The 13958-nt window shown below is 36.0% G+C and overlaps 1 protein-coding gene across 1 annotated transcript in view; it reads left to right on the forward strand.

The window, feature by feature from the left end:
* The window catches only part of LOC112682900, a gene marked incomplete in the record, with an annotated part of 75501 nt that overhangs the window by 41162 nt on the left and 20381 nt on the right, over positions 1 to 13958 (forward strand). Inside the window, 4 exon segments of the mRNA XM_025553667.1 lie at positions 1244 to 1357; positions 1881 to 2091; positions 3120 to 3324; positions 3662 to 3800. Of these exon segments, the coding sequence (XP_025409452.1) occupies positions 1244 to 1357; positions 1881 to 2091; positions 3120 to 3324; positions 3662 to 3800 (669 nt within the window).

A 13958-nucleotide genomic window follows, 5' to 3' on the forward strand; every position in this document is an offset into this window, starting at 1 on the left:
CCGGCGTTGTGCAAAAACTCCCTATTATTGCTGGAAAATCACGTGTATACAAAATTGGAAACGATAACAAAACGATTACCGTGAAATAAAAGTTCACACAACTTATCACCGCTGTAGATTTTATCAGTCGACCGACGAACGTTGAAGCGAACGAAGTGAATGGAGAAAGCATGGGAAAAATAAATATAATTACCTCAGAATGCAGACGATACTTGGCATTGATTGGTACGAATAAAAATATCGCATTAAACTGAACTTTTTACCCGATTACCGGTTATTATCAATAATTAACGTATTATCCTATTTGGCCGCAACATATTTATTTATTTATTTTTTTTTTTTGAAACTTTTTCAAAACGTTTAACGGACGTTCAAAAACGGTAAAATGTACTAGTATAAATTTGGCCAAGTCGCATGCGCGATCGTGTCGTTTTACGGGTTTCCATTGTTATACAGCAAAAATACGCAATAGTGTTCTCGAAAAGGTAAACATCGTACGCAATCGGATTTTACACCACGTTAATGCTACATTATCCTATTTATTTATATTACCATACGAGAACGCTGTGGTTTTTATAGAAAAACTTTATACCGTTTAACCAACAGTCATGAGCCGGTAGATAAATTGTTTAACCGGATCACCAAGACCTGTCCATAACAGCTATATCCATAGTTATTAACGATTAGCAATAGAAATCGTATAGGCTGTACTGAATTTAATAGGTATTAAATACTTAACGGTTAAAACCGTATAGAATCAAAGGTTTCGTGAATCGACATTATAACATTTACTTTTTGGGATATGTCCAAGGGTTTGGGTCTACGTTCAACCGGGGAGATAAAAGGAAAACGAGTGGAGAACATCGATATAAAAATAAAAATATAATACGACTGAGAAGGATGGAACCAGGAGTAGGTCCGAATGATCAGCACGCTTTACGTCCGGAAAAGGAAATATCGGTTAAGAGTGTATTGTTCAATGTTCGGGACCATACGGACAAGTTAATAGAAAAATGTATGTACCTCGGGGAGAATCAATTTCGGTCAAGGGGTCACGCGTCCCGGCCGGTCCTCCTCCGCACCTGCACGTATCGGCCGAAGTCGTGTGCCGGGAGAATTATTAACGTAATAGTTTTCCCGTAATTCGATTCGTCCGTAACATGTTACGTAAAATCACACCGTCCGAACGGCGGAAAGCTGACCCACGAACAACGCGCATTACGAAGGTTAATCAATATTATAGGCTACGTATCGGTTCATAACGGCGGAATCTGGTCTAATGGAACCGGACATAGACGGGAAGCCTTTGCTATCGCTCAACGATCTGGAAGCTCGTCTCGTTTTCACCCGGTGCAAGGTCAGTACGACGATATAATAACGAGTAAAATTATTATTATCATCATTATTATAATTATAAAATAATTTTTTTTTTTTTTTTATAATTTTTGTTATTACACATTTTTTTTTTTACGTACTCAATCAATCGATTTACACATCCGTGTGAATCGTATTCAGTGGCGTGCGCAAGGCGAGATCATGGGGGATATATCCCCCATGGTCTTTAATTTTTTTTTTGTTAAACGTATTTAAGAAATACGACTGGGCAGTCACGGTTAAATGGATTGCGTGTTGACGAACATACATCGAGACATTCCATTACCAACAGAAAAATTTATTTATGAATTTATTGTAAAACCCAAATGGATGAATTTTCGCCTGGTTTGCATTTTTTTTTTTTGTATTATAAAAATTGAAAATAATACGTTTTTATGTATGACATCCCTCCCCCCCCCCATACCAAATTCCTGCGCAAGCCGCTGATCGTATTCACGTTTAAAAGCCATTATAATACCGTTTCGTTGTGCGCGCCGACGTTGCAGCCGTTCACGTTGAACACGCCGGACCGCCATTGGATATTCGCCGGCGACCTTAGCCGCGTGGAAGGACGGTCCGTCCGGTCTTATTGGGCGCTGCTGTTCTCCGACATCCTATTGTTCACCAAAGTCAGCCGGGACCGGGTGCTGTTTGTCACCGACGAACCCTTGCCGCTATCCTCGATTGCTCAAATACAGTTCTCCGTCAAGAAAAAAGGTACACCCGTGGCCATTGTTCAACTCCGACATGTTGATAGATCTGTACGTTTAGATGGGCATGGCCGTTTTCGACCAAAAACGTACCCTTCCCTTTTCGGCCGATTCCCTATTTGACAAAAACAAAAATTTATATAATAAATTTAAAATAATTAAATAATGATGTACAATAATTATAAATTAATTATTAAAATATTTATATAAAAGAGAACGATATTTTTTATCTAGTTTTGATCTCTTGTCGTAATAAAAATTGTTTGCATTTAATTTTTTTTCGAAAAATCGGAACTTTCATTTTACAAAATTTAGGACTTCGCTCTTTACGTCAACCGGCTCCACTCACAAACTCGAGTGTCACTGCGTGACACTTTTCGGGAGGATGGGGCTTCGCCCTAAAGGGAATTAAAGTCTAAGCCTAACCTAGTTTTTGTACAAACTTTGATACTGCTGTAAATGGGATTATATGCTCTGTATGTGAATCTAAAACCTCGTTACGCGAGTAAAACCCTGAATCGTCATTAATATATTATAATAGTTTCCGTCATAATCAAACATTGTATATTATTATTTCATTATTTTAAATTTATTATATACATTTTTGTGTTGATCGAAAAAGGAAGGGTACGGTGTTGGTCGAAAAGGGACTCGCCCGTTTAGATGTTTAGATTTTACTCCGACGACTTTCCTCGGAATTAGTATCGCCTTCTTGGATTTTCGCATAGTTTTGATTCGATAGTACATTCGAATCAAATTTGTTGTTTTCTTTATAATATACACAGCAGTTAAGTTACGTGGAATAAAGTATTCTATTGCAGTCGATTCAATTTTATTCAAGTAGTTTGTAAGAAATGAGATAAAAAGTGGTTTTTGTATCAAACGTTTTAAATATCCTAAATACTTTTTATCGTGTTGGGAGTAGTATAATAATATTTCATTGACTGGGTACAGAAATGTTTACGAAAACCGGGAAAAATGCGAGTAATTTTTAATTTTGCGTCACGGGAGTTTAATAAATTGTTGTCGTTTCAGATACAGAATTCCGATTAGTGATAAATAGTGGATCAGATAACACGTCCTGTCACAGTAGTCCGGCCATGACCGGATGTAGTCCTTTGTTATCCGATCTGTCGGGTACCCTTTCGAGATTGCCTAAAAACAGAGGAAGAGTTATCGTACTCCGAGCGCCCAAACCTGAACTCAAAGCGGTATGGCAAAACCTCATTCAGCGACAAATGTAAGTATACACGTGCATAAACATCGGCTTTAGCCGACTTGAACCGAAAGAACCGCGTGCATCTCTTTCTCACTCTCTCTCTCTCTCTCTCTCTCTCTCTCTCTCTCTCTCTCTCTCTCTCTCTCTCTCTCTCGACCAAAAGGATCTGTGCCTTCACTTCGGAAACAGAAAGCACGTCACGGACTAGATGACGGCGAAACGATTACTGCAGTTAATGCGTTTTCGATAATTTTCAAACAAATTATTACTTATATTCTATACAATAACTACGTATTCTTGTACAATCATATTATGTTTGTTATATGTGCCCGGCTTGACGCAACGGTTTCGGTTTTAGACTGACGTTGGACAAAAACGCATTCGCCCCGGACGGTAAGTGTAAAGGATCGTCGTCGGAGCCGCCGGACTCTCCGGACGACCTGCTGGCCAACTCGCTCGCCACGCTGGACGACGAAGTCTACGCTGATAGGCTAAAGGTACAGTGTAAGCTCTCGCTAAGCAACCCGACCACGCCCACCGGCACCACGTCCGACCGTTATCCTGTCCGTCCGCCGTCCTGAGATTCGGTTTCCCGGCCGAACAGATGCTGTAGTCCCACCAGGTTCTAGAGTAGAGTGTTTGTTAGGTCGGGAACTGCGGCGAAGGCCCCTTGTGCGAAAATGTGCTCGAACCGCTGAAAGAAATTTAAAGAATAACATAAAAAAAAAAAAAAAAAAAAAATAACAAAAAGACCGTCCACTTATCCCGAAATCGTCATACGTCGATTGCAGCCTTATAACCATACAGTACGGTACATAGATAATTAATGATTACAACGCGTCGATCGATTCCATTTATCATCGTGTATATCCCGCAGATGAAATTCGACCCATGATTGTAGATTGCTTATAATTATTCATCACACAGATATGTCGAAAACGTAAAAAATTCAAACGCATGGATCTAAAAATAATAAATCGTGTTGATCAACTCTTATTTTTTTGTTTTTTTTTTAATAAAATGACCGTTTAATATTTTATGCGAAAAAATACAAATCATCAAAACACTATTCCGCGTGCGATCCAGACGATTTTAGACTTAACACAATGAATAAATTACAAAAAAACATACGGTAACTAGATAGCCGACTCGGTGTAAATACTTCAAGGGGAAATCTTTGGGGTGTATTACTATATTACGCACGTAAGGCGAGAACGACCGAGTGGAATTGAAAGGTGATTTATCTCTCTATCGATGTTGATCCTCCGATAATCGATACGTCTACGTATTTCACTGTACCGTTCTTGTCCCGTTTAAAAATGATTGATGATCATTTAAATCGGACAAACGGTTACACGAGACGAACTTTTAAATAACGATAAAACGAACAACGACAATAGGTTGATATTCGTATCGTTGCGCATACATAATAAATATATATCACATATCAAAAGTAAAGTCAAACGATTTCGACCACGGCAATGGATCGATTGTTTCCCTCGCGATGATCTTTACGAGTGTATACGCCCGTGTGCGCGCATGTGTGAGTATACGTGTGTGGACGGACAATAATATTTTAACGGTGGCGTTCTACGGGCGATTGTTTATAAATCGATATAGGATCAGAACTGCGCATCCTTTACGATTCGTATTACACGTGTATATGTTACCGGAAAATATGACAATCAGTCCGTGTTGACAATGACTAGTCAATAACGATAATGCCTGATTTAGTAAGGAATTAATGTCAATACCTAGTCATTGATAACAATTCCTAATAAAAGAAGGCATTGATAATAACATTAAAAATTAATTTAATATATTTTAATACTCATTAGCTATTTAGGATAAATCATAATCTTAATCTTTATTGTTACGTGGTAAATTACTATGACACTTGGAATTATATAATCTAGTAGAGCGGTACCCAAACCGTGCTCCGCGAAGCCTTTGGTGCTCCGCAACGGTTTGCCTAGGGCTCCGTTCGTAGCACCGCAAAAGATTCAAAAAAAAATGTTCGACATTTAAAATTAATGTATATTTCATGAAGACTTGAATGTTCCGTAATCAGATCGATCACCGATAAAGCGGTGTTGATATTTGTTTGAACGCGGATTTATAAACATTGCCTAATATAATACGGAAACGTTGATGAAACTACGAAATATCCAACATTGCCTAACCTTTCCAGTCGTTGTCGACAATGACTAGGATATACCGACGATTCCTGAATTCTCATCTTTTCCGGTAACATATACAACACGTACGCGCACGACGGATCAAACCTTTCCGCGCAGTTAGAGAAATATATCGATTGGTCAACGACGATGCATGCTACAACATAGTAACCTAAGCATAGAATATTTTTATTTTTTTTTATTTTTTCTTATTTTTTTTATAGAACGGCAGCAGTAAAACAGTATTTTTGGTTATTAATTTCCGTTGTAAATTTGTTGCACCGCAATGTGTATTTTTTCCGAAGACCTACGTGTGCGCGCGCGCACGTTCGTCGTAGATTACAGTTACCACCGTATAACCGTAGTGGCTTACGAATACATATATATATATATATATATATATACATACCGGTAACGTATACCAGTATACCACCCGTACTCGCCCGCGTTGTACGCCCGTCGATTACACGTTTTTACACGTATATTTTACGTAGCCGATTTTGGAGTACATTTTTTGAGCACGGGGCGCCGGCATCTGTTGTGACGCCGGATGGGCGAACGTGTAACAAAACGTTTTACCTTACATTAACATTTGTATACATGCATTATGATTCCGTATTGTAATTTTTTTACGACGTGTTACTGTTTCTGTACAACGTATACCGTAGTTATGTAAAAGAAAGAAAAAAAAATAAAAACGACCCTGAACGTGATCGACCGACACCCCCCACCCCACCCCGTCGGTACGCATAGGTACCGTAGGTATTTACCTTGTTATTATTGTACATGTGTATGCGTGTACGTGTACCCGTACAGTTTTTATAGCGTAAAACGAGATATTTAGCGTGTAGTGCTGTTATGCGCATTCGGTTTTAGAAAATTAGACGATAGACGACGCCTCGATATAATATATATATATATATATATAAAGTCTCTCCGCCTCTACCTACTACCGCGTAAGGAAAATATTTTTTATTTATTTAACAACATTTATAAACGAACTTCGCACGGACGTGTTCCGTGAACTATCTCCTCCTTCCGGCATAGTGTTATAGTTTTGAAGTTGATTTATGCGTACAACTTATATACTTATTATGTTCATTTCAAATCAAATATTATAAAGTAAAAGTTTAATATTTTAATACATAATAAATATATATACATATATAATGATTATGATCCTTGTTTTAAGGTATAGTTAACTGTTCGCGAATGTTTATAACACGTATTAAAATGTTTGTAAAATGTAAATGTTTCCGTCCCGAAAGTTTTGAACAACTTGTCTATATTATGATGGATTTGTACATGTCGACATATCGTTTTTATAATAGAAAATTATCTTTGTAGTCTAATTTAAATCTAAAATATTTGTAATTAGAATATGAATAAAATGTTTTCAAAGAAATATATACGGTCAAATTTTTTATTCCACTTACTGTTTCGCTATTTAAACGGTAAAAACAATTTCGACGATATTTTTTTACGCTAGGTACGTTATTTCACGTTATTAAACGTCGTTATGCAACGTCGGAGCAATACCGTTATAATATTAACGTCTAATGTACGCGTATAGAACGTGGGCGTTAAAAAAAAATAAAATAAATAAATAAATAAAACCAAATTGTTTAAAAGAAACCATTGCGTACACATATTGTTACCGTTTAAATAGCATCTGGACAATTTTCCTCATTTTCAGCTACTGTACGGTCCAAAGAAGAATGCAACGCCGCCGAACGCCGTATTATGTTAAGGAAAATATGTACAATGCATGTATACAAAAAAAAAAAAAAAAAAAATCTCTCGAGTGAATGCAGACGTGTTGTTTACCAGTAATATTTTTAAGCATGCACAACAAATTCGTACCCAATTATTTTGGTTTATTTTAATCGTACAACGTTTTTTTTATTTTTTTTACTATTTACTTTTTGTGTGTGTTTTTTTCGAACTGGTCATTGATAATAACGTGTAGTAAGTACGCAACGAAATCCACGTGCACACCCGTGATTTTCCGATCAGCAGCAAAGATGTTAACACCGCGGAAGTAATTCGTATACGATAAACATATAATTATGCACAACCCCGTCGATCATGCGCGGCTGTAATGACGAACGTACAGGTACAAAAACGCTAGTTGCGTCCCAAAGATATCAACGAAAAAACGTCTAACGATCCGAATTGCGGCCCGAGTTTATTTATGGGTACAGACGAGTTGCGGCCCGGGGGTTTCTAACTCTAGATATTTTAATCTCGACCGATAAGATATGATCAAAATATAATGTGGATACCGATAAGTACACCTTAGTCTCCGCTTTACTACCGCTAAGAACGTTCCGTCGCTTTTCTGTGTATTTCAATTTATTTATAATGTCGAATGTTGAAATGTTGAGTGAAGAAAATCGCAGTTTATATGTAACCGATGGATATAGATTTCGTTTCCGTAAACATTTAAAAAATGATGTCGATCGATATTGCTTTACTAAAAAGACTTGTACCGCGTACATCCATTTAAATAATAACGTAATAATAGTATTGCTATAAATGTGAAGGAAAATGAAGCTTTTTAAATTTAAATGTACATATTTAAATTAATTCAATTTCAAATTTCGGGCCGCGATTCGTATGCACCCCAAAAAAAAAAAAAAAACCTCGTTCGGAAGCAATTTTTACCACGGGACGCAACTAGTGGCCACCCCAAAAACATAAATGTCGCGGTGACATGCGTGTGCAACACGAAACGGTCCCGCGTTAACGATATTGAATGTTGAACATCAAATTCGATGATCGTGAAACGTTTGTCCGGTGAATTCCCGCAGCGCTTATATTAACGCCGGAGGTATTCGTGCAATCCGTTCGATATTTAATCAAATAACAACGTTCGCTAGTCGCGCGCATGATTTACGACCGTTCGAAAAACATAACTCGCATAATTTTGTATTGTGTACCGACAAATCCATTATTCATATACCGTCTAACCGAATCGCAATCCGAGCTCGAATTATGTTGTGTATACTCCTCTTACCCGTTTCAATTCAACGACAACCAACGCGCGACGGTAATGAACAATACAAAACGGTCCGCGGTCGATAAACGTTCGTCGTGCAGGTACGGAGTTCTCACTGCCGTCGGATATTGTTGAAAATATCATTTGCACCGGTGAGCTGAAATTAACAATTACGATTTCGGAAATGGCACTTCGAACACGCAATAGTTAAACGAGATAAGTTCAAACGTGCATGCGCATAGTTTAAAAATATTTACGACCCTATCGTTATAATAATATAATTTAGACGATTTAAATGGATTTCGACGTGATAAACGTTGAATTTTTTTTTTTTTAGCAGCAAAACAAATATTACCGTCATATTAATAATTCGTCGCAGAAACTTAACAAACAAAAGTACACTTAGTACCTTTGCGATAAAATATAATTTTTAACTTCACAGCGCACAAAACATTCGTCGTGCACTTATTAATATCAGATCTTAACCTGTTTTGTTTTCATGCAGATTTCCATAACGTTTCGTAGTGAAAAATAATAATAAAAAAATGTTCAATCTCCCGTTCGCAATTAAAACAAATCGAAACATGGCAACATGTAACCGTTGAGTATCCTCATTGATTTTTCTTCCGATGACTACATTTCATAAATAAAACAGTAAGTTTTTTTAACGAATTACGTTGCGTATTCAAATAATCTTTCGCTTAATATCTAATAAACATATAATATGTATACTGTCACTGCATCATACTCGTGTAATTCAACTTTTAGTCGTCACAATTTTTAAAAAAATATTTTTTTTTATTTTCACTACCACGAATGTCAAACTGTATACGCGCCACATGAATGTTGTTCTAAACAATAATAACTTAATAACTTTTCAAGCGTTATACAAACGACACATTATGCTGATGAATAGTTTTCATACAAGTCACAAACCATTAATCATTTGCGACCAGTGGCGCGCCCGAACTATTTTCAAGGACTACTCCTTAGGCATTACCTAGCCGTTGATTTTCCATTCCGCCGACGTGGAAACAAGTTTGACATCAATTTGCTAACAAGTGAAATTCCCATTAATAAGCAGATAACGACGACGTGTACCATGGGATACGTTACGTTTCGAGCACCAACGATCGATCGTCCTAATTAAGTAGCTGGCGAAATGTATACCAGTCATAGACACAGCAGGTACTGAATGCATTCGTATTTGGTCCAAAGTGATTTCGACAAGACATCGAAGCAGAAACGACTAATAACATTAATTACGTCATTTTTTGATAAAAATTAAAACGAACGCGTTTACCTAATAATATGCTTATACGACTGTCGTGTGGTATAGTTTAAAATGTTCAAGTTGTCAACACTTCGACCGGGAAATAAAGCGATCACGACCCTGTTCCAAGTTTTTATTTTACTTATCTCTAATTTGAGTGGGTACGAATATCGAGGACGATATTTTTTCAGAGGAATCGCACCGTGTACAAAATTCGTTAAAAGAAAATCCAGCTCGCACGTAACTATGCTTTTAATAATAACAATAATAATTGCCTGTAAAAAAAAAAAAAAAAAACAAAAAAAATACGAGCTTATGTCTTATCCGCGTGCACCGACACGTAACACTTGTACGTTAATCAGATTTTCAGATAAAATACATTTGCTTTTTATTTGTTCGTGAAATATGTTTTGTTTCTTTGCACGGAATACGAATGGTAAATGCGTGCCACAACATTGCGCATAATCATCAGTCCCAAACATTTGACGATATCGGTTCATCAACATATACGTATCATACAGTGGTTAGAGCGCAAAGTTTTAGCTCAGTACAGTATAGTAATTATTATATACGTGAATGTTACAGTTAAAGTATTGAATTCCGTTATTTTATGAAATGATCAGGTATTTCATGAATTGCCTATGAATGTTAGTTGAACCATGAAATCATATATGAAAATTATGCTTTCACTAGTTATTTCATCGGATATCTTGTTATTCTAAACAATTTTGGTTTGATATATGTTGAAGGATACATAATACATTAAAATTTTAAACGTATCATAACGTTTTGTTTGTTTTAAATTCAATTAATCATTTATTTGTACATGCAAGGCTAATGTAAAGACAGACGAACCAACACTGAACGGGTGTGACTGTATGACTAAACCTTAAACCTTACCAATGTTACTGACAATCTTAATAATAATACATGTACAACGATAGCTATATCTAACACGATAAACGTACATGAATACCGCAGTCACCGACAATAAGAACGTCGGTTTTATCTGATTTATTGCTATGATGGACAGCAAAATAACGATATTGTACACACATATATTACCTACAGTTTTTAGTGATTTTTATAAATTACCTAGTTATTTCATAAACTGACACAGTGCTTTAAGTGCAACATTCTCGTATGCATCATATTGAACATTTCGTTTTCTTCTACAGTTCACAAAAAAAAGTTTGATTTTATTTCTATTTCGCGATTACTGCAGCAAGGGTCTGGTGTCGAACCCCGAACGAGTAGTGAAAATTACGTATCAACACGTGCTGCACGTTGAACGATGGCTGTATTATACTAACGAATTAATGTATACCGTTAAAATATTGATGATTACGTATCCCTAGTGTTACACTAGATCTATACAGTTATATCAATAACATTTTCACGTATACATCATGACGGCAGGACGTGTATTTGATTTAAAGATCATATTTCACTGAAGATCTGCGCACTTTTTCCGTTACACCTATCACAAACGTGAGCTTACCTATATTTCAGGGGGTACCTACAACACTTTTATGCGCTATCTAAACAAAACGTGTTGGTATATTTAATAAATTATAACGTACGAATAATTAAACAAATATAATTTTAGTATTTTATTCAATACTGTGGTGTATTAGCCCCGACGAATACGTTTTCTTCGAATCTCGTACACTTTTCTCGGATAGCTTCAGTTACTTATGATTTGTACTATTTTAGTCAATTTTAACTGGTTTATAACAGAATAAGTTTTCGCGCGAAATCCCAAACGTTTTGTTTTATTTCTTCTATTACGAAAAACAATTTATTTTCTACGAAATATTTTGGAATAAATCACGATTAATTTGAGAAACTTCAGTTGAACTAGAGGCCCCTCACTGTTAAACTCTAATTTTAGAGACCCGTTTACACGATTTCTGGGGGTTCCCGGGCATACCCGGCACCCTTGCGTGCACGGTTATGATACGCATACATGTCGAGATGGATAGGAAGTCATCAACCCGCTCCCGGGTCCGAATCTCGGGAGTTACACAAGTGTACACAGTTACGGCGAGGCGAAACTGCGCCGCGGACAAATGGTAGCAACTGTAAGCTTGATACGTGCCAAACGTTTTGAAAAGAGAGAGAGAGCCCGACGGTGAGGTTGAACGTTTTTCGAACCACCTACTTGCTAACCGTCCGGCCGTCGGGTTTCACTTTTTCGTACTCGTCCGCATGATGTTTATTATGTAATATAATGGTTATATTGCGGAAAAGTTGACGTGTTCAAGTTGTTCGTGGACTTCACGGAAGTGTTTTCCAATCGCACCACCGCAGAGTCGTATCAGTCACGCGAGCAATGTACACCGCTGCCGTTGCAACTCGTTTGCGCACGACGAAATCGGTCGTTTACCTGAAAACAAATAACTCGTTTGCGCATAACAGCAACACAACACATGCCACGTAAAGTTTCAGTAGGTATGGACTACGGACGGTACAGTGGTGACTAGTGTGTTGACGACGTAAACTTTAATATGACGCAGACATTTCTAACATTTTTGAACTTCGGTGAGGAAAACAATGTTGCAATATTGATAATTATAAATTTAGTGGACACCGTGTTTTAATGAGTGGATGTTCAAATTTTAGATGCACTAAGAAAAAAATGTCCTGCGAGTGTTATTGTTAATAACTCAAACAAAATAATAAAAGTAGTCAACTCTCATAACCGCGAGGAGTATAATAATCAACGATAATAAGCAAACGAGTTTTGACATTAGGGATTTTCGTCACAGGTAACCAAAATATATGTGCGCAATCGAGTTGTGCATTTTTGCGCGGACGAGTTGTAAAAAAGGTAAATGTGCGCAAACGAGTTGTGGCCACCGCTGTGACTCCAGAGTATAGAATTTGATCGCTGGTTATTATTTATTTTTTATTGTACTTATTTTTTGGCTACCAAAAAAAAAAAAACGCATTGACCGATCGATTTAAAATCGTTAATTTGGCACCAAGGATGTGCTGGTACGCAATAGTTATGATAAATATGGAATACTCGCTAGCGCATGTTTTACAGCTTATTTGTGTATCGTCACTGCGGCTGAACTCTGAGATATGATTGTTACTCATTAGTTATTATTCAAGACCGGATATAATTGCATTAAAAATATTTTAAATTTTCACTAAAAAAGTGCCGAAATCGCAATGAAATATATATTAAAGGTACATAGTAAAATCATATCAAATAAATATTCATTAATTACATACTAAAAAAATATTATAGACATAAATACAATATTTACAAAATATATAATTTTTCTGAATTAAAATTTATTATTATATACATCTGTAAATTGTGTTATTGAAAATTGTATCGTCCGTTACTTAAAATATATTTATACAATGAAAAAGCGTGTTCATCGTTGACACTTGTTATCGATGCATATTCAAAATAATTTAAAAAATTTAATTTAATTATACCTAAATAAACATTTTTATCTCCTGTCATAATCTCAGATTAAGTCTTAGTAGTTTTATATCCTTCATTTTTTTTCTAAGACATATTTTAATTTATCTTTAACTATTTTTCCATTAGGACCGGGAATATTTATAAAAATATTTTCAATTTCACAAAATATGTTTAAACTATTAAATAATTGACTATTTGATTCTTCTAAACTTGTGAATTTTGTGGATAAGTCAGTTAAATATAATTTTTGAAATCCTAAACTACATATAGCTACATTTAAAAATTTACGTCTTAGTTATATTTTTTTTTTTTTTGTAAAACCACTTTGTAAATAATTTTGTTGTATATTCTATCATCTGAAGTATAAAAAATTGCAATGAATGCAAAAAAATTCGTAACCATTATTAAACTAAATAGGAAGACTGTAATTGATCTGGTTCGTATACACATTTGATTTACCGGGTACCAATAACAAGTTGCAATATCAATTAAATCCGGTCTTTAGTTATTATGTACTGGCCTTTGTTTGAACACATCACCTGTATTGTTACGCGTTGTCGCATACGCAGTACCTAATGTCAGTCGTCGGGTAGGTACGGTTCACTCGCAGTCTTAAAGAGTTCATTACAGTCAAGATAGTATATACTGGATAGCAAATGCTCTGTTCGACCGGGTGAAATCACTCGTACAGGTATTCGATTCGCTAACTTTTTCCACTATTTTTATGATATTGAGTACTTTCACATATTTTTTTTTTTT

Source organism: Sipha flava, unplaced genomic scaffold (genome assembly GCF_003268045.1).
Source record: "Sipha flava isolate LNK unplaced genomic scaffold, YSA_version1 214_pilon_pilon, whole genome shotgun sequence".
NCBI classification, from domain to species: domain Eukaryota; kingdom Metazoa; phylum Arthropoda; class Insecta; order Hemiptera; family Aphididae; genus Sipha; species Sipha flava.